Source organism: Sodiomyces alcalophilus (assembly GCF_042370955.1).
Source record: "Sodiomyces alcalophilus JCM 7366 unplaced genomic scaffold ACRALscaffold_2, whole genome shotgun sequence".
Classification (NCBI taxonomy): domain Eukaryota; kingdom Fungi; phylum Ascomycota; class Sordariomycetes; order Glomerellales; family Plectosphaerellaceae; genus Sodiomyces; species Sodiomyces alcalophilus.
Window position 1 is genome coordinate 4817245 of NW_027263533.1, and position 23181 is coordinate 4840425.

General features: G+C 55.9%; 9 protein-coding genes across 9 annotated transcripts; 7 read left to right on the forward strand and 2 right to left on the reverse strand.

The window, feature by feature from the left end:
* Positions 1-69: 69 nt before the first annotated feature.
* On the forward strand, positions 70-2489 carry ACRALDRAFT_2026242 (uncharacterized protein; the record flags this gene model as incomplete). The annotated part of the gene is made up of 2 exons (XM_071020376.1): positions 70-589; positions 1228-2489. The coding sequence occupies 2 exons, from the start codon at positions 70-72 to the stop codon at positions 2487-2489; spliced, it is 1782 nt and encodes a 593-aa protein (XP_070877798.1).
* A 2232-nt stretch (positions 2490-4721) lies between these two features.
* ACRALDRAFT_2033445 (uncharacterized protein) lies at positions 4722-5174 on the forward strand. Its single transcript, XM_071020732.1, has one exon. It carries the CDS (start codon positions 4785-4787, stop codon positions 5067-5069), a length of 285 nt encoding a protein of 94 aa, XP_070877799.1. The 5' UTR covers positions 4722-4784; the 3' UTR covers positions 5070-5174.
* Positions 4722-9146, forward strand: ACRALDRAFT_1092517 (uncharacterized protein; the record flags this gene model as incomplete). Its single annotated transcript, XM_071019617.1, has 9 exons — positions 4722-5160; positions 5224-5414; positions 5469-5569; positions 5648-5791; positions 5995-6151; positions 6224-8710; positions 8763-8797; positions 8845-8935; positions 9029-9146. The coding sequence occupies exons 1-9, from the start codon at positions 5140-5142 to the stop codon at positions 9144-9146; spliced, it is 3345 nt and encodes a 1114-aa protein (XP_070877800.1). The 5' UTR covers positions 4722-5139.
* Positions 9147-10258: 1112 nt separating this feature from the next.
* ACRALDRAFT_1068995 (uncharacterized protein) lies at positions 10259-11151 on the forward strand (the record flags this gene model as incomplete). The annotated part of the gene is made up of 2 exons (XM_071017623.1): positions 10259-10721; positions 10799-11151. The coding sequence occupies 2 exons, from the start codon at positions 10259-10261 to the stop codon at positions 11149-11151; spliced, it is 816 nt and encodes a 271-aa protein (XP_070877801.1).
* Positions 11152-11942: 791 nt separating this feature from the next.
* Positions 11943-14897, forward strand: ACRALDRAFT_1080466 (uncharacterized protein). Its single transcript, XM_071019023.1, has 6 exons — positions 11943-12501; positions 12635-12866; positions 12985-14082; positions 14245-14404; positions 14490-14550; positions 14795-14897. Exons 1-6 carry the CDS (start codon positions 12002-12004, stop codon positions 14883-14885), a joined length of 2142 nt encoding a protein of 713 aa, XP_070877802.1. The 5' UTR covers positions 11943-12001; the 3' UTR covers positions 14886-14897.
* A 169-nt stretch (positions 14898-15066) lies between these two features.
* ACRALDRAFT_207917 (uncharacterized protein) lies at positions 15067-16642 on the reverse strand (the record flags this gene model as incomplete). The annotated part of the gene is made up of 12 exons (XM_071022351.1): positions 15067-15082; positions 15145-15237; positions 15292-15369; positions 15407-15693; positions 15717-15817; positions 15850-15869; positions 15919-15997; positions 16029-16050; positions 16112-16261; positions 16323-16348; positions 16413-16535; positions 16588-16642. The coding sequence occupies 12 exons, from the start codon at positions 16640-16642 to the stop codon at positions 15067-15069; spliced, it is 1050 nt and encodes a 349-aa protein (XP_070877803.1).
* Positions 16643-18220: 1578 nt separating this feature from the next.
* Positions 18221-20466, forward strand: ACRALDRAFT_2040877 (uncharacterized protein; the record flags this gene model as incomplete). Its single annotated transcript, XM_071021101.1, has 2 exons — positions 18221-18850; positions 18940-20466. The coding sequence occupies 2 exons, from the start codon at positions 18221-18223 to the stop codon at positions 20464-20466; spliced, it is 2157 nt and encodes a 718-aa protein (XP_070877804.1).
* An 807-nt stretch (positions 20467-21273) lies between these two features.
* ACRALDRAFT_2100252 (uncharacterized protein) lies at positions 21274-22060 on the forward strand (the record flags this gene model as incomplete). Its single annotated transcript, XM_071023004.1, has 2 exons — positions 21274-21337; positions 21471-22060. Coding segments are annotated over 2 exons (654 nt in total), but the record flags the coding sequence as incomplete, so codon positions are not given.
* A 406-nt stretch (positions 22061-22466) lies between these two features.
* ACRALDRAFT_2017697 (uncharacterized protein) lies at positions 22467-23163 on the reverse strand (the record flags this gene model as incomplete). The annotated part of the gene is made up of 3 exons (XM_071019897.1): positions 22467-22693; positions 22777-23094; positions 23151-23163. 3 exons carry the CDS (start codon positions 23161-23163, stop codon positions 22467-22469), a joined length of 558 nt encoding a protein of 185 aa, XP_070877806.1.
* Positions 23164-23181: the final 18 nt, after the last annotated feature.

A 23181-nucleotide genomic window follows, 5' to 3' on the forward strand; every position in this document is an offset into this window, starting at 1 on the left:
GCTCCAGATTTTTGAAAGACTGCCCACCTGATATAAAACAAACTGCAACTCAACACAATGGAATCCACCATGATTGCGCCTCAGTTGGCCGCTGGTCAGTTCTACTGGGACAGCCGGCAACAGGCACGGTTCCCGCAACCGCAGCAAGGCCTCGCGCCAGCTGTTATGGGCCAGCTGCCCATGTACCCCATGGTGCCGACACTGCCCTCCACTCCGACATATTCGAGGCCCAATTCCTCATCCTCGCAGCAGCCACCGCCGTCAGTGCCGACTTTGTACAGCAACGGACCGGGTGCCTTCACACCACTGGCTTCGCCGCAACCTCACTCGGCGGGGACGAACCAGAAGCCGACCATTCTTCTCGACACCAAGGGCCTCGATGACGCCCTGTGGTTCCCCTCCACCCCGCCGCTGTCGAGTGCCGCCAGCAGTGTCAGCAGCCCGAATCAGCAATGCGACATGCTGCAGACGCCGATGAATCCCATGTTTTCTGGTCTGGACGGGCTCGAGGATGGCAAGGAAACTCTCGAGTCAATCGAGAACCCTATTCTGGATTGGTCAATTTGCGGATCACCACCGATGACGCCTGGTAAGCTTTACAATTTCATTGGTCTCAATAATTTTCCGCACTTTATTTTCCCAATTCATCCTCCCCATGATGCCCGTACTCGCGACACTGCATTGGCACAAAGGAACCAGATCCCGCCAGGGTTCCGATCTCGGTCTCCGCAGAAACGGGTGACCATTGGCAATCTGGTTTCTGCGTGAGAGAAACGTGGACATCAATCTTGTTAGTGACAAGACGATGAATGTCGCTGGAAATTGGCTTCTGGCCATTCAACTTACCCCGGTCGATTCGGAAGCCGGGTGGCTCAATCCCGGGCGGGGACTTCAAAGGCCAGGGGCAGGGGCCCGGGCCCTTACTAAACCTGGCCCGGTGGGACTCTGTTATCTTGCTTTACCCGTCACCGCCCAATGCATTCCTTTTTTTTGGCCTTAGGCCGAGAAGGCAGGCTCTCTGCCAACATGAAACTCGCCGGGAGACACGGGCACTGCCACTCGGCGAATTCCCCTGCGCCACAGTGGGACACTGGAAATCCCATTCAGCGATAAACAATCCCAATCTCAAGACAACCCTGTCGTCGGTTTTTTTTTCCCCTCCTCAACCTGCGGTGGAACTGAAAAATTGGCTTTCGACCCATCGCTAATCTCTTTTTCTTCTTGCAGTTTACCTCCAACGAAATACACAAGCTCTGTCTCCATCTGAGTCTTGTCCCGTGCTCCAGCAATTCGACCAGGATTCGGTTCCAAGAATCAGCCCCACCAGCGATCTCCTATCCTGCCCTTCTCTCTCCCCCTCACCTGATCCATATGCCAGATCCGTGACGGCATCAGAACAAGACGTCGATTTTTGCGATCCCCGCAACCTGACCGTCTCGGGTGTCCACCCAGCCAATCCCGGCCTGGCTGAATTGGCCGTTTTCCCTCCCCTCGGCCAGGACGGACTCGTGGGTGCCGAAGCAACATCATCGAAGGCCCCCGTCCCGGTTGCACCGTCCAGTCCTGACACCTTTGACGACCTAACTGTTCCGTCCCACGGACTGCCCCCTTTTGACGCTCATCTTTCCGATTTGGAATCGGATGAAGATTTGGTCAACGACCTGGTTCATTTTGGTCCAGCCGACCCTGCAGCCAACTCGGAAGCCTCAGACGCCGGCCGGCCGCGTGCCAGCACTGGTTCCAGCGTCGTTTCCCTCGGTCACGCGAGCTTCATTGGCGGAGACGAGTTTAGCTTTGACGAGGAAGACTCCTTTCTCACAGACGCCACCAGTCCTGTCTCGGACTCTGACGCGCACCAGAACAAGCGCCGGAGGATTTCCACGGACGACAGCACTGCCGTCTCCACCATGACCACTGCCGCGACCGATGCCGCCCCATCGGGCGCGAAGCCCGACTCTCAGCAACCCGCCCCCAAGCAGGATACCCGTACCTCTGAAGCCAAGGACGCCTCGGGTTCCGAAAACGGTGCGGCGCCCGACACGACGCCGGCCCCTGCCGTCAAGAGCCGCCGCGGGCGCAAGCAGTCTCTGACGGAGGACCCTTCCAAGACATTTGTCTGCGAGCTCTGCAACCGCCGATTCCGTCGCCAAGAGCACCTCAAGCGTCACTACCGGTCTCTCCATACCCAGGAGAAGCCGTTTGAGTGCAATGAATGTGGGAAGAAGTTTTCGCGCAGCGATAATCTTGCGCAGCATGCTCGTACTCACGGTGCAGGTGCCATTGTCATGGACCTCATCTCGGAGGACAACAGGACCCACTCCTTTGAGAACATGATGGTGCCATCTACTGTTCCGGCCGGCGAGTTCCACCAGCTGGGCAAGGTCCTGTTCCAGGTTGCTTCCGAGGTCCCGGGCAGTGCGAGCGAGGCGTCGTCAGATGATGGCGATAGTGACGACAGCAGCAAGAACAAGCGCAAACGAGATGACTGAAGGAAGAACCCGGCTTGAGCCTGTGCTTAATATTTCTTCTCGCTTTCTTCTAAGCTGCTGGCTTCACCTGTGGACCCAGGCCTTTCACATCCGTCCGTATAGCGCCTTTGTTGTGAGGGCCGTGGGGTTCCCCTTACCTTGCCTCCTTGTCCAATACCCGTCACGAATTCATGACCAGACAACACTAGAGCTTAGTTCTCTTTCTCTTTACAGACCCTTTGCACAGCACTCACGGCGTGCATTTCCTTTTTCGTGGTCATTACTTCGGGCGTTGTTATTCTGAAGCCAGCCATTACGAACGACATGATGCGTCAGGAGGGCTCTATAGGAGCATCTTGTCAGAGGTCTGCTTGGCTGATCAACAAGTGCGCGTCTTTTACCTTATCAACGGCGCGCGTTATCCTGGTCTATGAACTTCTTCAAGACTACACAGGCCCACAGCACTTGGATCTGTATCACCACCCATACCACACGGCAAGGCAGGGACGGATGGGTTAATAGGGGCCCAGGAAAAGGAAAATGGTTGCTATTTTGTTCGGCGTGCATGGTTGGGATTGGTCTTTTAGAGGAATGGTCATCCTCTCGTCGTTTCGTTTTGCTTTGCGACCCCCCTCACGACACAACACAGGAGAAACAAGAGATGTTTTGGCTTTGCTTTCCACCCACCCACAACACCCACCACAAGCTAACTATCATTGTTTGGCGGTTCTTTTTATACCCCCTCTTAATTCAACCTACCTACCTGGGCAGGTAGGTGCCCTTGGCTTCAGCATTGCGGTCGCGGGCCAGCCGGTATGGCCACTACCACAACACGGAAGAATATAAAAAAAGCGAAAAAAATGAAGGGAAACATGGTTTCAGATAGAACCAAATATGACACTCTGAGAACCCTGACATCCAAACAACTGCAATATCGGTGCTGTGTATGTCTTTCCTTCCGGAAACCTTTCATTGACAGCTCTTGGGTGGCTACTGGTGCTTCTGTTGTCCACACTCCATACGACGTCATAGCTGTGGGAGGGTGGTCATCACTCGTGAAAGGAGGGAGAAAAGAAAAATTCACCAGCAGCTGTGTGATGCATCATGTACTCCGTTACGAAGTATGCCGTGTTTCGGATCTTGCTTCTGGAACTTGCTCCTCGAGGTCGAGTCAGACACGTCAAGGAACCCCGCCATCCCGATCGACCCCTCACCTCAAACAAGCTTGATTATTACGTCTTGTCGTTCCAGATGCCAGCTTTCTTTTTTCCTTTTTACTTCTTTCTTCTTCTTTCTCATACCTTTCTCCTCCCTTGCTTTGCTACTCAGTACTTTTTCTACGTCAGTCTCGTTTTCTTTTGACGGACCCGCGGGCGAAAGCAAGAGCAAGGCGCATGTTTGAGAGAGAAACAGAATGCAGGTATGACGTTTCTATCCACTTGGTTCCGAATTCCGAGGCAAGAATGGACCCGTGGGTACGCACATGACGTGCAGACACGAAGCAGGGCGAGCTACCGAGACAACGGACTATTTCAGGACCACGACTGCGACGTACCAGCTGAACAAGATACGGTTCACTTGGCCGTTACACGTTGGGGGAGTATGAGGTTGACTCGGTTGAATGCCGTCTGGTGGGCGGGCTGGGTAGGTATTCCACTCAGGATTCGGAATACTGCAAGTTCTGTCCATATCCCTTGCGTCCCCTTTTCAAAAATACGGGTTGTGAGTTGGCTGTCCTGTCCATGTCGCATACCTGGCCACTTGGTAATCATGAACTGGTAACTGCTTTCCTCGCTTGCTTGTTTGTTTGCTTGTTTGCTTGTTTGCTTGGATAGGCCGCTGTACTGACAGTGCAGTTGGTCGGTCGGTGGGTCCTTGTATGTACTGTGTACACTTGCGTGTTTCCGTGAGGCGCGCTGATATTCCGTCTTGCTTGCTTGCTCGCTCGTGCATGTCTCGACAAACATCCGGATGGATAACGACGAAGCCACTGCATAACAGTGCCTCAGCTCCACGCCGGCTCATACATCATCTACCCACTAACAGGTACGTAAGTCACCTCGGAATAAATGCTATTAGTCGGCCTTCTATTGTCTCGACTCTTGCTTTTGAACCGACTAGTGCCTCGCACTGTCCGACTAAGAAAAGGGCCGTGCCATTCGACTTGGGCCGCACACTGATCACCGTCTCTGCCTCTGGACACGACGATGGGCGTCGTCATCTCGACCAGAAACCCCCTCCAGCGCTCGACAACAGGAACCGCGCACGAGCAGCCACTATTGAGCCCACAGACGGACCGATCTGCGTTTTAGCGCCATGGCTAAAAAGGGCACTGTCCGCCACACGAAATGGGCCGGGAGACGCCATCCCAGTCTTATGAAAGCAGTTGCGGGTCTTTCCAGCAAAATATACTCTCAATCTCATGTGCACACATGCGACAAAGAGCCGCCAGAAACGTGGGGCTCGCTATTCGAGCGGCCGTGCATGATACGAGACGACCGGCCAGGCACTAGTGCTATGCGGAGGCTCTGGGTAAAATGTCCAAATCTCCCACTCCTTGACCTGTTTCGCGAGATGGCGCAGGCTCGCAGCGGACCGTAGCGCCAATCAGCGACGTCAGCACCAGGCATCAGACTGCCTGCGCCAAATAGAAATCAAAGGCAGTCAAGCAATGGCCAAGCTGCTCAATCGGGTTCATGGTTAACCTCTTGGAACCTACGATCGTCCAACGTTCTACTCACCACACGTAGCTGAGGGGAAGGTGGTCGTGCAGATAACGTGGCAGGCCACGCATCTGAATATCTCCATATTCTCTGGCGTGGCTTTCTTCATGGACGTCGTTCGAACACTGAGTGAGTCTGGGATGGGACTGGCTCAGTCGCCCAGTCGCTCAGACCATCATCGTCAGTTCCTCGCCATGCCAGGCCATGCCATGACCACTTGGCGGTCCGCTCCCGCCCAATAATAGTCCGAGTTCTAACCATCGCTAGCCTGCGAAAGCACGTTATCTTCAACAACACAAGCCACCAAGCCACCGGGTCCTAGAATCCCCAGGGTCGGGGTTATGAAGACCGCTGGCGTTACGAGTCATTTTCGCATCCGTGCGTACAATATCATGCCTCCTTTAAGCGCCTTGTAGGGAAGAGGCAGCGTAGTCTCTGTGATTTCCGCGGTCTCAGACCCCTACCAACTAATATTCCGCACTGATCTCCGCAGGCACCATGGGATCCCCTGCCATCGCTTCGGGGTCCAAGTCACGGACGGTGCCAAGGGAAACAAGCAGCCACACCACACCAAGATCCGGGGAAACCCCAGACTGGCTAGTGATCGACACGAAGCTTGGCCCTTTTTAGAGAGACCCCGAAAGGCCTATTCCATATCCGTAAATAATCAAATTGATAATGAGCTGAACGCTAATACCATTTGACTCGAGTTTACTAAGTATGTACAACGTAAGGAGACACAAAAGAAGAGGTAAAGGCGAAGACAGTAGTCTAATCTCTAGTATACGAACTGGCGTCCAAAGACATGTCTTGGATTCAGCAGACTGGTTACGTAATATGCGGTCTGGGGAAAATAAATCCACGTGATATATCACGTGACTCTATTGGCTGCCCAAACTCCCGCCGCGACATCAAACCGCTCACCTCACAAAGTGCTACTCATGCTTGCAGCGTCGTCCTGTCGCAGGAACATCTGAAAAGATCTGTAGGCAATGGTAGTTTCTTCTAATCGATAAGCTGAAGACCTTCGAGTGTCTCGGACGCTCCTAACGGTCCGCTGCTAGCGGCGTCGTCAAACTCCACGATGACGTCCGACAGCCTACGAGTCATCGCCCTCATCTCCGGGGGCAAGGACAGCTTCTACTCCATCCTTCACTGCATGAGGAATGGCCACAAGGTAGTTGCGTTGGCCAATCTTTTCCCAGAGGGTGAAGGCAGGTCTGGCCTGGAAATCATCGAGCCTCATGATGCCAGCAGTACCAAGACCTCGGCAGCAACACCACCAGATGCCAACCTGAGCGACGACGACGTCGACTTGAACAGCTTCATGTACCAGACTGTCGGTCACCAGACCATCCCCCTCTATGCTGCAGCTACCGGGTTGCCGCTCTACCGCCATGCCATCCTCGGCGGCGCCAAGTACGACGGCCGAGATTATGACGCCAGCCAGACCACATCTCTCGCAGATGGCGACGAGACGGAGAGCATGATACCCCTCCTTCGCGGCGTCATGGATCGTCACCCGGACGCCAACGCCCTATGCGCCGGCGCGATCCTATCCACCTACCAACGCACGCGGGTCGAGTCGGTCGCCCTGCGCCTCGGGCTCACCCCGCTGGCCTACCTGTGGAAGTACCCCGTGCTGCCGCCGCCGCCGGGGTCTCTCGGAGGTGACGACGAACAGCTGCTCCTGGACATGGCCAGCGCGGGGCTGGAAGCCCGGATCATCAAAGTCGCCAGCGCGGGGCTCGATGAGGAGTTCCTGTGGCAACAAGTCAGCTCCGTCCAGGGCGTGGGGAGAGTCAAGAGGGCGTTGCGTCGGTTTGGGGCCGCCGAAGGGTCAGTTCTCGGAGAAGGGGGCGAATTTGAGACCATTGTTGTTGATGGACCGGGGGTTCTGTTCCAGAAGAGGATCCATGTCTCCGAAGAAGGCAGAAGGGTGATAAGGGAGGGAGGGGGTACTTCTTGGTTGGATTTCCAGGCGGCTCACCTTGAAGATAAAAATGTCGTGGACGGCGACGATCAACTTCATGTACGTGTGCCAGAGCTTCTGGATCCGAGGTTCGATTCGGTCACAGCCGTCCTCTCCGACCCAACATCAACATCAACGCAGCCGAAAAGGATATCCTCCGTCGTCGGAGGGTTGAATAGGGCAAGTATCCAGCACGGCAGCTCGCAGCCTGGCCGACACGAGATGTGCTGGACCGTGACCGCTCCGAATCAGACCTACGTTTCTATCGAGGACGAGACGCGCTCTCTTGTCGAGAAGATCAGAGCCCGTCTGGACACCTCTTCACTGCCCACCACAGCCATCACCAGCACCATCATTGTGCTGAAACGCATGTCGGACTTCCCTGCCATCAATAAAATCTACGGTGGTTTATTCGAGCACGCGAACCCTCCGTCGAGGGTCACCATCTCTTGTGGGGATCTGCTACCTCAGGGATGCAACGTTATCGTCCACATGACTGTTCAGACCGGACTCGGTGCTGCCGATCGGAAAGGTCTGCATGTCCAGTCGCGGTCGTACTGGGCACCGGCCAACATAGGCCCTTACAGCCAAGCCATCGATGTACCTCTCTTCCCCAGCGTCACTTCGCCCCCCTCTATGGAACCGGATTCTTCGGCCTGGCCATCAAAGGTCAGGGGTGTTTCCATCGCTGGCCAGATCCCTCTCCAGCCCGCCAGCATGACCATCCCAGACGACGCGGACGTCAAGGCGCAGATCGCATTATCCCTCCAGCACCTATGGCGCGTCGGCACAGACCAGCAAGTGCAGCTCTGGACCAGTGCGGTCGCGTATTTCCCCCGCACGACATCCACGGAGCGGATGCAAGAGAACAGCCGACTCGCGTCCAGGGCCTGGGAAGCCGCCCACACATATGGCACGGACGGAGACGACTCTGACGAAGAAGGCCCGGACCCGTGGGACAGGCGATATAACAGCGAGTTCATGTCCTTTGGCGGCAGCGGAACCCAGCCCGGAGCTGGCGCATCGCTTCCAGACCCGTCGGTGTTCAGGTCGGATGCCCATCCTCGGCCCATCCCACCGGTATTCTCCGCCGAGGTCGACGAACTGCCGCGCCAGTCAGGGGTTGAATGGCACGCCCATTTGGGGCTCGCAGGTCTCGACACTTCATCGGTAGAACTCGTCTCCTCGTCGCATACTGCAGTGTCGGCGGGGCGGACTCTGGACTGCCATGTCCACCACGTCGCTGTGTCGGGCGTACCGGTGCGCAGCGTTGTCTCGATTGCGGGCTTATCGGGGCAGGGGCTGGTCGACGACGTCCAAGCTGTCGTGAGTCGGGCTTACTCGCTCTCGCTGCCTGATGGGGTGGAAGCGCATGCAAAGACACCCGTTCCATTCCTGATGTATGTCGACTCGGAAAGGACACGGGGTCCTGCGGATGTCGGTTCAGGGGGTGGTGATATTATGACGGGGGTGATTCCTTGTCGGTCAATATGGTCAGAGGACGGGGAACGAGTGGCGGCTGTCGCTCTTTTTAGCTACTTGGATCAGTCTGCGAGATAGCGAGAGGGGATAGTATCTAACAATATCAGGAAGGGATAGGAAGCCTGTCCTGGAATTTGGCACGTATTCTTTGCGTGAAAAGGGACATCCCTTGACAGGCATGGATTGGTCATGAACTGAGGGTATCACCGCATGTCGACTTTTAGGGGGAGAAGTGAAGGGAGATGGTGGCTCCTCCATATATGGACAGCAGAGAACGAGAGATGGGCACCGTGACGCACCTAGCGCCCCCGATATGGCCATAAGCCCTCCCCCCTCTATTTTCCTCGGGGCCCGACTTGAGTCCCCATGTTTACTGGCTGTAGGGTTCCGTCCCTTGCCACTGATATCGTCTTTCCACAGTACGACTTCGTTCTTACATCCAGTGGCATCTTCTCGGTTGCCCGTGGTCAGGTTGGGAAACAGGGACGCCCTGACGAATGATCGGACCTTGAATAACCCAGTGTCGAGTAACTAAAGAGGACCTATAGCGGCAGGATGAGGCCGGCGGAAGTTCTGCCAGCAGGCCTGTCGATAACAGGCAACTGAGATACCGAAAGCCCTTGGGAGGCAACGTTATCAGAACGAAATCCATCCCATACTCTTTTAAGTACTCGCCCCTGGATTGTGCTATCTCGCGTAGTATTACCTAGGCGCTGGGATGGTGGGCGAAAATATGATTACGTCAGATTTTAGGTAAGTCCGGCACATGGAAACGGAGCCCAGGGACCGGGGTACGTACAGATACAATGTAACCGTACTTACTTCGTAGCTAATCGTCAGATGACATGCCGCCTCGGTAGAAAGTATCGTCAAGCCCAAAGCCATCTCTTCTTCCAATATCTACTACGAAGTATCTCCTAAAGAAAGTCTCTCCGGCTACCCGTCCATTCTATTCTGTTGACCAGGACATTGAACGTCTTCAGCCGCCATGGTCATCTGCCAGCGCTGAACATTGGCATCCAAGTTTCTTTCCAGTTTCCAGTTCCCAATGTGGCCCTCGAACGATAACAGGAAGAGGGCCATTGACACCACCCTCCCTCGGACGTCCGCCACATCAACCACCTACGGAGTAGTTTAGACAGACGTGGGCTTGCGAGAAGGCGAACATGGCGTTCCATGGCGTCAACACAGGCTCCTCCACTCCTCCTGCACGTCCTTCCCAGCCAACGCCCCCGAGGCGGGCTGGGAGCACGTTATCCTTCGACGAACAGCGGTCCCAGTCGCACCCTCATACGCGTAGCCGGCGCTTGTCCCTCCAACGACACAGCTCGAACGGGCGCATCAATCACATCTTAGAGGTACACATACTCAAAATGTCCCCATCTCAGCCCTGCTGTCTCAGATCTGCTTCTCGCCAAGCCGCGGGACCTGCAAGACCGACCGTTCGGACCACCCCATGAACCCATGGCCGTCCCTCCCGCCTGACGCCCAATCCTTTTTTTCCGTCCTCTTTTCGTTCTCTTCGTCCTCCTTGTCTTTCGTCAAACATATATCGTTCCTCGACTAATGTTCCCCGTCTCCTCCCACAGGTCGCCCGAGAACGCGCCGAGACCATGGGCGCAAACAACTCGACCTCCCACTCCGGTGGCCGGCACGTCCCCGGGACCGACCGCATCGTAGACGATTACTACAGCAGCGCCGACGAGCACACCAGCATCATGTCCCGCGCGTCCGAGCGGCAGTACCAGTCGATCACCACCTGTTCTCCGTCCGCCGGCGGGCCGCGAGCCCGTGCGAGAAACTCCACAGCGTCCTCCCGCGACAGCAGACTTCCCGAGAACACCTGCGTGCAAAGAATGGTGCTACCAACTCCGACAACGGCCCCGGATACGGAGGACGATGACGACGGCGGCGACGAGACGGGCAATGGCTCCACGAACAGGAGGACGAAGAAAGAGAAGAAGAGAAAAATCCGCAGCGGAAGCGGCAAGCCTTGGTACCAGCGCCTCGTTACGCACTTTGCGAGCATAGAATTGGAGAATACGGGGAGCGTGGCGCGAGATCATCTTGCTTTGGGTAGGACTCCATCCTTTTCCAAGATTCTTTTTATTACTGGTTTCCCTTGTGCGTCTGCCCAACTAACACGTCGGCAGAACGCACGTTCCTCGCCTGGCTTCGCACTTCCCTCGCCTTTGCGTCCATCGGCGTGGCCATCACCCAGCTCTTCCGCCTCAGCACGTCCCTCGGCGGGCGTACCGACGACGACCCGACGGGCGCGACGCTGCGACGGCTGGGCAAGCCGCTGGGTGCCACGTTCCTGGGCATCAGCATCGTCATCCTCTTCTTGGGCTACCACCGGTACTTCCATGCCCAGCGCTGGATCATTGCGGGCAAATTCCCCGCGAGCCGGGGCACCATCATCGGCGTCGCCTTTATCGCTTTGGCGGTCATGATAGCCAGTTTGGTTGTGGTTATCGTGGTGCATCCCGGTGACCGAGAACTATGACTTTGAGGCGAGGCTTTGTTTGCCCTTTCTCTGTGTATATTCCGGTACTTGCTCGGAGTCTTTTTGTTTCTTCTCTGTCCTGTCTCGTGTTGTGGGAATCACCTCTACAGAGTGCTACTGCTTGGGCGTCTTGGTGAGCGATGAAAACACCAAACGGCGAATGGAATGGGTCGTCGCATGAACGGAGTTGGCGTTATTCACTCCCCTCATTTTCTTCGCGTCTTTTCATTTATCTTCAGTCCATTAATCTTCTGGCCTGGGAATATCTTCTATTGTATTTTCAGCTTGCACCTTATGTATAAGTTCCATAACTATGGCATAACTGTCGATCTGCGCTCTGCGAGCACAGGAGGGTCGGTATAAAGCGATGTAGATCGACAAGACAGAGGAAACGACCAAGATGTGCTAGTATAATACATAGTCCTCCCATTTCCTTTTTATTGTCACTCTACATCGCCCGTATCGACTCCTGCGCTGCCCCAATTCAGGTACTTCGTATGAACCAGGGGGGCCTACAACAAGAGGGAATTCCCTTTTACCATGTAGTGATACAAATTCCTGTGGCAATGATTAGTACTGGTAGGTATCATCGCCATATCTCCGGGTTGGGTTTCTAAGGTAGTCCAGGTTGCGACGACTGTTTGCAGTTGTACCTGTACACTGAGGGGCCAGTGGGCCACCAAATCAGAGCCTACCACCAAGCTCAACGCTGCTGAGACCTCATCTCATCACCACAACAGGAAGCAGGCAGCATAAACACTCTCCACAACCAACACCTAACGTCACCAAAACAACGTCCCACATCTCATCTCTACTCGACACCCAGTAACACAAACAATCATCCAAAGCCATGCCGCCAAAATCCCTCTCCATCCCCGCCTTCGCCGAAACCCAGCTCTCCCTGCTCAACACAGAACTCCAAGCCGACCTAGCGTCCTCCAAGGACCTCATCTCCAACCACACCCCGACGGCCCTGCAAAGGGCAGGCCAGGCCCTCATAAACCTCCAGGTCTCCTCCCGCCGCACAGGACCGGGGGGCCGCACCGTCCTCGAACTCGCCCTCGACCCGTCCCTCTCCTCCTCGTCCGACAATGCCGCGGGCCCGCTGCTGCCCGAACACGGACTCCGCACCGGCGACATCGTCCTGGTGGCCGAGCAGCCCGCCGGGAGCGCCCGGAAGCGCGAAGTCAGGGACCTGGAGAAGAAAGGCGCCCGGGGCGTCGTGGTCAGGGTCAAGAGGGATGGGGTCGCCGTCGTCATGGATGACGGCAAGGAAGATGACAAGGAGGAGGCCGAACTCGGGGGCCGGGTTTGGATCGTTAAATTGGCCGACGAAGTCACTTACAAGAGGTATGTTCTTGGAGTCTGCTTCCATCTTCACTGTCGTTTTTGCTTCCAACTCACTTGCGTTTTTCTTACATCTCACTTGCGTCCCTCCCTTTGACACGATGGCTTCCTGACACACTCACGCCTTTCAACCCAGGATGAACCAGACAATGGAAAAGCTCCAAAGAATGGCCGAGTCGGAATACTCCACCTTCATGCGGGTTCTATTCGGCCTCGAGAGCCCTTCGCCTGTCCCTATCGACCTCTCATCCGACCCCGAGCTCGCGGCGATCGAGTGGAACGACCCGACTCTCAACGATTCACAAAAGGATGCGATCCGATTTGCCCTGGCCTCGCGGGAGATTGCTCTCATCCACGGTCCGCCCGGTGTATGTGTTCCCTCCCGGCCGCAGCACACATTATCGCTGTAACTGTGATCCTCCGCTCTGGCCAACAAATCCGCCCATGGCCCGTCCACAGCCCCCCTGACTTACTCGCATCCCCTAGACCGGAAAGACACACACCCTCGTCGAGCTCATCCTCCAGCTCGTCAAAAGGGATCTTCGCGTCCTAGTTTGCGGCCCCTCAAACATCTCGGTAGACAACCTCGTCGAACGCCTAGCTCCACACAAGGTGCCCCTCGTGCGGCTCGGCCACCCGGCCCGTCTCCTCCCTTCCGTACTCGCCCATTCCCTCGACATCCTGACGCAGACCTCCGACGCCGGCGCCATCGTCCGTGACGTCCGCGCAGACATGGACGCTCGGCTCGCCGCTCTCCGAAAGCCCCGTCTACCGCGCGGCGAACGTCGAACCATGTACGCCGACCTCCGCGAGCTCCGACGCGAGTACAGGGACCGCGAACGGCGCTGCGTCGCCGGCCTGGTCGGCGGGGCCCGCGTGGTTCTCGCCACCCTCCACGGTGCCGGCGGTTTCCAGCTCCGGAACGAGGCGTTCGATGTTGTCGTGATAGACGAGGCCAGCCAGGCCCTCGAGGCCCAATGCTGGGTCCCGTTGCTGGCCGCTCGCAAGGCCGTGTGCGCCGGCGATCACCTGCAGCTCCCGCCGACGATCAAGTCCCTCAACTCGAAATCAACTACCAAGGCCAAACCGGCGGCGCCCGAGAAAGACGGCGGCGGGGACAGGAAAGACAATCTGATCAAGGGCATGTCGCTGGAGATGACGCTGTTCGACCGGCTCCTCGCCCTGCACGGGCCGTCTATCAAGCGGATGCTGACGACCCAGTACCGCATGCACGAGAAAATCATGCGGTTCCCTTCGGACGAGCTCTACGAGGGCCGCCTCGTGGCTGCCGAGGCGGTCAAGGAGCGTCTCTTGCGAGACCTACCGTACAGTGTCGAGGACGACGAGGACACGAGCGAGCCGCTGGTGTTCATCGACACGCAGGGCGGCGATTTCCCGGAGAAGAACGAGGAGGACGACATTAAGAACGACGCTGCAGCGGCAAAGAAAGCGCGGTTTGGACTTTATGGTGAGAGCAAGAGCAACGAGATGGAGGCGGCAGTGGTGCGGCAGCATGTGCAGCGCCTCGTCCATCTCGGGGTGAAACCTGAAGATATCGCGGTTGTCACGCCATACAATGCTCAGGTAAGCCTCCTCGCTAGCTAGCTACCTATCCTGTTGTGATGGTCAATCCGGAGGATGGAGTGGGCAGGTCTGATGTCCGCGAATATTATCACGGAAAAAGTGCTCCCTCCCTTTCGAGGCGTTACTCACCGCACGGCGCTGTACTGACATCAAATCTCGTAGCTTGAATTATTGGCACCGTTGAAGGAGAAATATCCCGGCATTGAACTGGGATCGGTGGACGGGTTCCAAGGTCGCGAGAAGGAGGCCGTTATTGTCAGCCTTGTACGCAGCAACTCGCAAGGAGAGGTCGGGTTTTTGGGAGAGAAGAGGCGGTTGAACGGTAAGTTTCGCGGAGGGAGTGGCGCCCTATTTCAAACTCGGGCGAGTTCTTCGAGGCCAGACTCGTGCTGATGCAAGTGATGAAGTTGCCATGACACGCCCGAAGCGGTCCCTGACGGTAGTGGGAGATTCGGAGACCATTAGACGGTGCGTACCTCCTATCTCTCTCTCTCTCTCCCCCCCCCCCCTTTTCTCTTTCTCCCTTTCTCTCTCACCACACCCCCGGTTGGGTCTTATGTTTGTCCCGCGCACAGGGCAATTCCTCAAACGCAACCAAGTGCAGCATATGCCAAATTTTTGCGAGGAGAAGGAGGGGCTACGCCAGGAACACCACCAGGGACACTCGTTTCTTCCTTTTTGTCGCCTTGGCTAACACAAGATTCCCATGCAGAGGTAGCAAGTTCCTGAAGAATTGGATGGAGTTCCTGGAAGAGAATGCCGACCTCAGGTATCCTGACGTCTTGACGTTACAGGCTGAGTGATGGAAAATGTGAGAGGAGTCGGCCCGACCCCGAATGGAACCATAATGGCTTCGTAGCCCCCGGCCTGAAGCAGCCAGGGTGAGGCTGGTCATCTTTACGAGTTCCCCGGATTTCCTTTGGGCGTGGATCGACCACGACCAGACCAGAGGCGTCGATCATCTCGCTAGTATAACGCCACTCTTCAACCTGAATCTGCTCTGACGAGAATGAAGCATGATGCGCATGAAAAGCTCTCCGAATCGAGATAACATTCTCTCACAAGGCACTGCGCCCAACGGAGCTGGTGAGTGGCGTAAAGATGCCGCAGACCAGTGATGACGTGATGGGGTGGGCCAAGGGAGGAGGCAGGCTTCTAGAAGACCGCTCAGTGAACTCGGTGAACGGATAAGAAGAAGACGAATATCACGGCTGAGATGAGACGCTTGGACCCTCAAATCCAAACTGACGCAGCATGCATTGTGGTTTCAGCTTCATCTCAGACATGCTGGCATGTGTTCGTATATATTACGGTCCGTGCCAACCCTGGTGAACTCATCCGCGACTCCTCGTGGCAGCCAGCCCGCGATAATCTCCTCGCGTCAGCTTCTATGTTCTCAAATGGGAGACGCGCGAATACAGCGCAATGTGCAACGCAAGAGGGTGCATTTAACCGGGCAATGAGAGGAGGAAAAGAATAAAGACAGTAGATCCTCACGAGGGAGGGCCAAGGCCGTGGAACGGTCTCCTTCCACTTGTCGGCCACATGGTGAAAGTAAAGCAGCCCCGAGTACGAAGTATGGTTCGCTAGATTATAGGGATTGGTGGGCGACTGACCAGCCAATAAGCCATCACCTTCGACTCGGAGCCGGGATTCCATTGGTGATGGGTAAATGTTGTCATTCTGTAAGCTGATAACTTCTTGAGTAGTTGTAGTCGCATGCGCCTAGCTTGGACTTTGCAACGACCAGTCAAAGCTACCAATGACTGGCCAAATTGGCTAATACTCTGCGTGGATCTTCGTGTGGAATTCGATATGGACTATTACTTAGCCGACCCCGCCAATATCGGACAGTAAATATAGGCGGAATGGTCGTTTGTGGGGGAGTTGGCGCTATGTCCGAGGTCGATCATCACTGACATGACGTCGTCTAAGCCGCTAATCACGAGCCGAGTGGCTACAGAGTGGCTACAGTGATAGTTTCAAGAGTCCTGTGATTGTATCAAACCACTCCTCGCCGGGCGCAAACGTGCAGACGAGAAGACGTGGGCGAACCGACCAAAGAGGCGAAAGCAATGACGATGTGAGGGCATGGGGAGTGGAGGGATGGGAATGATAGAGGCGGGGTCAGGGAGTCGGGGAAGAGGAGGGGCCAAGGACAGATTGGGGTAGGGGTGACCTTCCCGTTTCAGGAGTCCGGAGTTCGTCTGATGAGTCGCCTTTATTAACCTACGATGTACCACGTCGTAACTTGGTACGAAGACGACTGTCATTGTCGTGTACAACGTAGGTACCTTGCTGAAGACGGGCGAGTGTAATTTAGCGTCAACGGGACGCCAAGGTCCAGATTGAGTACAGAATAGTAACAAAGCTATCTCGAGGCTTTTGCACCCGTGTACATACTCCATAGGCATTCATAACCAAGGGATCGGGGAGGAATGGGGAAGGCACTACTGACCCAAGCCATACTCAGCACCTACCTACCTACACTTAGGTACAACGTACAACGAGATACAAAGGATCGATACCGGGAGCGCTTGGACAGGTTATGAAGGAGCATGGACCCCTGGAATACCCCTGGGAAAATGTCTCTACGGTCGACACAGGGCCGACAGCAGGCCAATTTACATGCCTACCTCTTTCACCTTCGAGTCCAACCAATTCGCGACGCGGTGTTTCGTGGTAACCCGGGTCCGACCGACCTCGACCCAGGTCGGAAAACGTACAGCGTACCGTACTTACAACGTACATATGTATGCTATGCTCTTTCAGGGGTTGTAGCTGCAGCTAGTCAAACTCCGGACACTTCTTTTGGCACACGGACCTCCAACGGACCGACATGACGCTGGGCTCAAGCGAGAAGCGATGTCACGAGAATACAGGACACAGAACAAGTCCAAAAGGAACAAATCGGGTACGAGTGGTTTTCTCGATCAAATAATAACCGGAGACTTTCCCTGCATCGTTGAATAACGCGAAAGCGGCCTTTCTTTCTTTTCTCTCCTTTTCCTTGGCATTTATTTTCGCTGCGTGGAATGCGACTGGGTGTCGAGTTTCCGTACGACGACATCCCCAAGACCTATCGCTAGCGTTCCCGGGCGCCCCCCCTCCCTACCTTGGAACGCAACGACGTCAAAGGGGGCGCAAAACGCAAGGTCAGGTTCATATTCACATTCACATTCACATTCATATCAGTTCATGTATTCCAGTTGCTCCGTCCCCTCGCTCTCCCTCCACTGATCCTCCCATGACCATCCCTACCACATGTCCCTACTCAACCAACTCCCAACCCAAACTCCCTACTATCCAGTTCTTCGGATTCGGAGAATTCAACTTACATATAACGGTCTTTTTCCTGTCCCTCGCGGCCTTATTTGTCAGCGACGTCTCCGGGAATCCGCACCTGATCTAACAGAGCCGAGTAGGGTAGCTATCTAATCTGAGCCTCACCTAGGTCAGACGGAGCATTCCGCCTCGGTATCCCTTCGTCCCTTCAATACCTTCACGTCCCTCCTTTTATCCCTCTTTCATTCCCTTGTTGTCATCCTTTTCTCTTTTCTGCCCTTTCGAAAATCCTCTTGATCTTCTTTTTCTCTTCATAACCAGCGTGTTCCCGCTGCCCCCGAGCCCTGGCTGGCCAGTTAGTTCTGTAGAGGTTCCAACTCGTTCGAGTCGCGGTCCCGGAAGAGTGTCGCCAGGCATTTCGTGGACAATCCTCCCGCCGACGGTCGTCTCTTGCAGATCAATCATTTTCATTTGGGGAGCCAGGTACGCGGCTCAGGGCGCATAGACGCGAATAGCCAGGCATCTACCGACTATCTTACCTCGACATACGAAGTATTCCGAGTCGTCAGCCCAGACCATCAGACCGGACATCACCCTGTGCTAGCGGGACGCAGCTGTGATAGATATCAACAAATCGGCACTGAGCTTCACTTCCCGCCGAGTCGCCATTCTACCATGTTATATGGCTAGCACGCACTGCATCGCCAGCCATATACGCCATCTTCTCTCCCCAACCCCTCGGCCTTCGCGCTATTCCACGCTGCTGCCGTCGGACTTTCGGTATAAGTCCCGCCGCCATCTGTAACCTCCGTTCGCCTAAACCCCGAGCCGCCCGGCGCTGCCAAACCCCATCATGAAAGTCAGCATCTTCAAGTCTGCCTCCTCCACCGGAGATTCCGCCTCTCCCCGCCTCAAGCCCGGTCAATCCATCCGTGGCAGAATCTCCGGTCCCATTCCGATTCTCAGTCCCACCGATGACGAATTCCCCATGCGAAATCCCCCGGCGCCCGCTGCCGTCATCGCAATGACCACCACAGGCGGCGAAACGCATGACAGCCAGCTTCACCATCAATCTTCGTCCACATCACGTCTTGTAACCCCGGTCTCGCCCCAAGTCCCCCGCCCGGATATTGCCCACTCCCATTACACCGGTTCAGCGTCAGACTCCGTTACGGGATCCGTCGCTCCCGCTCCCAGTAGCAGGCCCGAGGCCCCTCCCATTCAACCCCCCAGCGAACCTCCTCCGGTTCCAAGAGGCCCGTCACAGGGGTACAGGAGAACCAACCCGTCCACCACCGTAAGGTACTCCATTGTTAGCGAGGCGACGCAGGGGACAGGGAGCAGCCGAGGGAGACCGCAACGGAAGAAGTCCACTTTGCGGGGCGCATTCAGCAAGCTTTTCGGTCGCCGAAAGAAGAGCGAAAGTCAATTGCTTGTGAGCACGCAGCGCATCTCTCTGGATGGCCAGCCGCATCAGCAGAGTGTAAGTTTTCCCTTCTCCTTTTTTTCCCTTTTTTTTTCTTTCAAAAGATCATTTCTCCTTTTCCTACCAGACTGACGGTTTCCCTCCAGGAACCCCCGCCCATGGCGCGAGAACGAAAAGAGAGCGAATCGAAACGGTCGGCGTCCCTCCCCATCACCGAGTTTGACCGAGCACTGCGGTCTCACTCTGTCGGCTTAAGCGACATACAGGCTATAGAAAGTGCGCGAAACTCGATGCATGCCGAGTTCGGCCTGGCTGCCCGCAGGAGAGCAACCATAACGACGAGCCAGGTTTTTAGGGGCCGGGATAGCGAGCTCGCCGGCCTATGGCCGAGGCCTGTCAGCACGCACGCGCGCGGTAGTCGCTTGTTCGCCATGGGGGAGGATCCCGAAGAGATTGGCCGCGCCATCACGAGCGATACACTTGGCCACAGGCGGCGGTCCAGGAGCCTCAACGGCCTCAACAACGTCGAGGGGCGGAAAGTCAGGAGGAGAAGCGATGAGATCCGATACTGGAGACAGAGCCACGATGCCCTCCTTGCCCCGACTTCGACTGGTCCACCCCAGCACGGTCCCGACGAGAGGCGCCACACGTCAATAGACCTCTCTGTGCCAGACGAGGAAAAAGCTCCGCAGGCGCCCGCACACCTGTTCAACTTTGGCGACTTGCCGCACCTCAACCCAACGGCCGGCATGAAGATCACGCAGGCAGTGAGTTTGGAGGCGCGGATCGACAACCTAGAGGCTAGGATGTTCAGAATGGAACGGATGGTGGCCCAGCTCTGCGATGCGCTTCCTGGGTTCCAGGCCCCACCAGAGTTTCACGAACCCCCCGACCGACCGCCCCCCTCGGTGCCGGCACCCATCCCAACCACAAGCGCAGCGGCGCCAGAGGCACTGGCGTATCGGAAGGCGACGCCTACGGAGCAGGACTCCCCCCAGCGCAGCGAATCCGGGCTTTCCAGGGACTCCCTCACGTCCTTGGTCGAGGTGCCTAACCACGTCGCCTCTACGCAGTTGTCGGTCCCGTCTTTCACTCAACGGCCGATATCGGAGGCGACCATCAGGGAGACTGTCGACCTCCCAGATACCCCACATCACGGGGGCGGTTCGACAAAGGAACAGCAAAAGCAAAGACTGCTTCTCGCTCACCTAGAAGCGGAAAGAGCATCACGGCAAGTGCTGGAAGCGCGGGTGGCAGCTCTGACGAGCAGCCTCGACTCGCTGCTGTCGCAGCGTGACTCGACGCACTACCAACCACCTCCCACGGCCAGGTCGTTCGGTCAAGTGTCGGCTTTCAACCACGACTCCTCGGACGAGGAGAGTGACCCGCCGCACCCGAAAGATGTCGTACACCTAGGGCCTGAGGACTCGGGACTGGCGACGGGAAGCACCACCGGGGGGGAAGACGACTACTCGGAGTCATTCGAGACGCCGCGCGAGGAGTTGACCTTTGGGCAGGCTACCGCGTACCCGATGGAGACGCGTTCGCGTGATGATGATGATGATGAGGAAGGGGACGATGATGACAGTCGGCACAAGAAGGCGCCCAGGACTATGTCTCTGGGGCAGTTGACCCTGGGAAGGCCTTATCATGCACGGACGACGGCCATCTGATAATAACTAATAAGGTGGCGTTGGGTCATTGCTCTGCATTCGTCGTGTTCTGTTCCACTGCAGGAGAGATTGAGATACCCCATGTGGACGGTACGGAAGGGAATGTGTTTGTTTGGGAATCTTGGTTCTGTGTATCATGATGCGGGCGGTACAGCGCGTGGGCATTTCCTCCTTTTTTATTTTTCTTTTCTCCTTTTGTACTCATATCATGACGCATGTTAGGGCGAGCGAGAGCGTGTACGCTGCAATTGATCGTTTTGTTGAACCTTTGCTGCTATTGTCGAAGCCACCAGGGAGTCGCTAAGCAAAAAATCCAACGGATTCTTAGGTAAGCCACTGAACGAAGCACATGCCCACAGCCCGCCGGGTACCTAGGGACTTCAAAGCTACAAAGCACCCGCCCACCTGCCTAATTCGCTTAGCGTGCCGCTTCGCCGCAAGTGGGGAATGAACACGGTGCCTAGGACGTTCCCTTGACGGATGACGCCAAGCGAAGAGGGAAGCTGAGAGGTCGACGTCGTGTCCGTCGAAAACTCATCCCTCCTCTTGATCCACCACCATCAGACATCACGATCCTTCTCTTATTCTCCAGACAAGCGAGAACAGTACGAACGCGTGTCGCCGGACACAACAGGCTATTTTCCTTTTCTATTCTGGCATTACTCTACGTAATCGTAATCTTTGTTCATTCCGACCCAATCGCCTAATCTCCGACTATCCCGCGACGTCAAATCCCGAGAATCAACTCTCCCTTCCCCTTGTCGTCTCGAATACCTACACCACAACGCTCGACACCAGCTCGCCTTCAAGATGGCGACAAGTAAGAAACAATATGGATCGACTTCCTTTGCGACCTTCCTCATCGTTGGCCGTACGTATTCTCCCATCCCTGCATCCCCTTCCGTTTCCCATATTCTGGCCAGAATTTGTTTCTGTGAATTGGGCCAATTCGTCAAAGGCCCACCAAGGGAAATCATCAACTGACATCCCGCCAAACGAACCAGCGACCTGTTTCTTCCTAGGCATCCTCTTCGCCTTCTTCCCCTACGACTACCCTCTCCTGTGGACCTCGGCGCCAGTCCCCGACGGGTACTACGAGCACCTGGAGCGGCACGTCCGGTTCGTCTACGAGTCCCCCCCGCTCATCGGCCGGCTCCTCTCGACGATCATCCTGGTCGGCTTCCTCGGCTTCTTCATCAAGCTGTTCAAGCCGTCCGAGGCGAACGTGCTCTTCGACGGCGCGAGCCTGATCCTCTACATGATCGGCGTGGGCGTCTACCTGACCAACATCGTCAAGGGGCTCCGCGCCGTCGGCAACGATATCTGGAACCAGGAGGACTGGCGCGAGAAGCACCTCGGAGGGGACCTGATGCTCGGGAAGGAGGACAGCCTGCGCGTCATGGCCGCCAGCAACACCATCCTCGCCCTCGTGCTGGTGGGTGTGCTCGTTCTCCAGGCGGGCCAGTGGTATGCGGAGAGCAAGGAGAAGGAGGAGTTGGAGAAGATGGAGGAGGAGGCCCGCGATCAGGCGGCTGCTGCGGCGAATGCCACGAGGGTTTCCGGTGCTTCGACTGGTTCTAAGAAGAAGCAGTAGTTGTTCTTATTCATTTCGACTTTGTCGCCCTTCGTCTGCGGGCTTCTGGATTCCAAATGGAGGGAGGTTTTCATGGTGGAGGGACAGTTGCCTGAAGGCGGTCAGCACTGTATACCACGAGCCGCATGATGAGATGGCACTTTTGTCGCATCTTGCCCGACTTACACGTGAGACGATATCACGTCACTTATTGTTCTTCTATTGGTTGCAGCGATCTTCCATTTGCCGCTGTCCAGTTCCGCGGATTGATGGACGTCAAAAAGATGCGCGAGAACGTCGTGCACGACTGAGAGAGAAAACAGGGGTCAAAAAATACCCAATGAACACTGCAAACATTTATCGAAATGGGAAGATGGATGTGCGAGGCGCGAATGGAAGGCAACGCGGTACATCAACAATATCTACCCTACCCTCTCTGCTTTTCCCTCCCAGAATCCTTCTGCTCATTCTGTTCCTTGTCTACTTCTTCGGCCCTCTCAACCTTGCCTAGGTTCCGACTGGACGCAACATCTGCATCTTGACCGGCAGAGTGGATCGGGGATGACAGCGCTGCGGCCGAGGCACTGGCTTTAGTGTCCCGAGACACGGGGGGAGGGATAGTGTCCCTTGTTTCCAGGCCCTCCGTTGCTCCAACTATTACGTGAGAAGGTCGTCAGTTAGCAAGATGAATATGTACGTCTACTTCGTATGCGTATGAGGAGGGGGCTAATCCATACTGGGGTTGCCCCCTCCACTGTTGGTGGCCATGGAGATGACAATGACTGTATTGCGCAGGATAGAGCGATGCTCAAGTTGGTTTTCGTCAGCTTGAGAGGCCAACTTGTTCTTCTGCTTGATGGTCGATTTCCGAAATGATGCAGCTATGTTCACTCGTGTCCCTGTGTACGAAGTATGTGTTGAAGTCAGAAGGCACTTCATTATCCGACCGCACTTCACTACTCCCAGCGTCGGTTCCCATGCGAGACGCGGCGTGACGACGTCATATGAGGTCAATACGTACAGTACTTGTGTACCTATACCTATGTACCTACCTTCTGAAAATCAGCTAACTACACGCTACGCTGGATAAAAGCTCATTGGTTATCTACACGCTGCGCTGGCATTTCCCTTCGAAGCTTTAA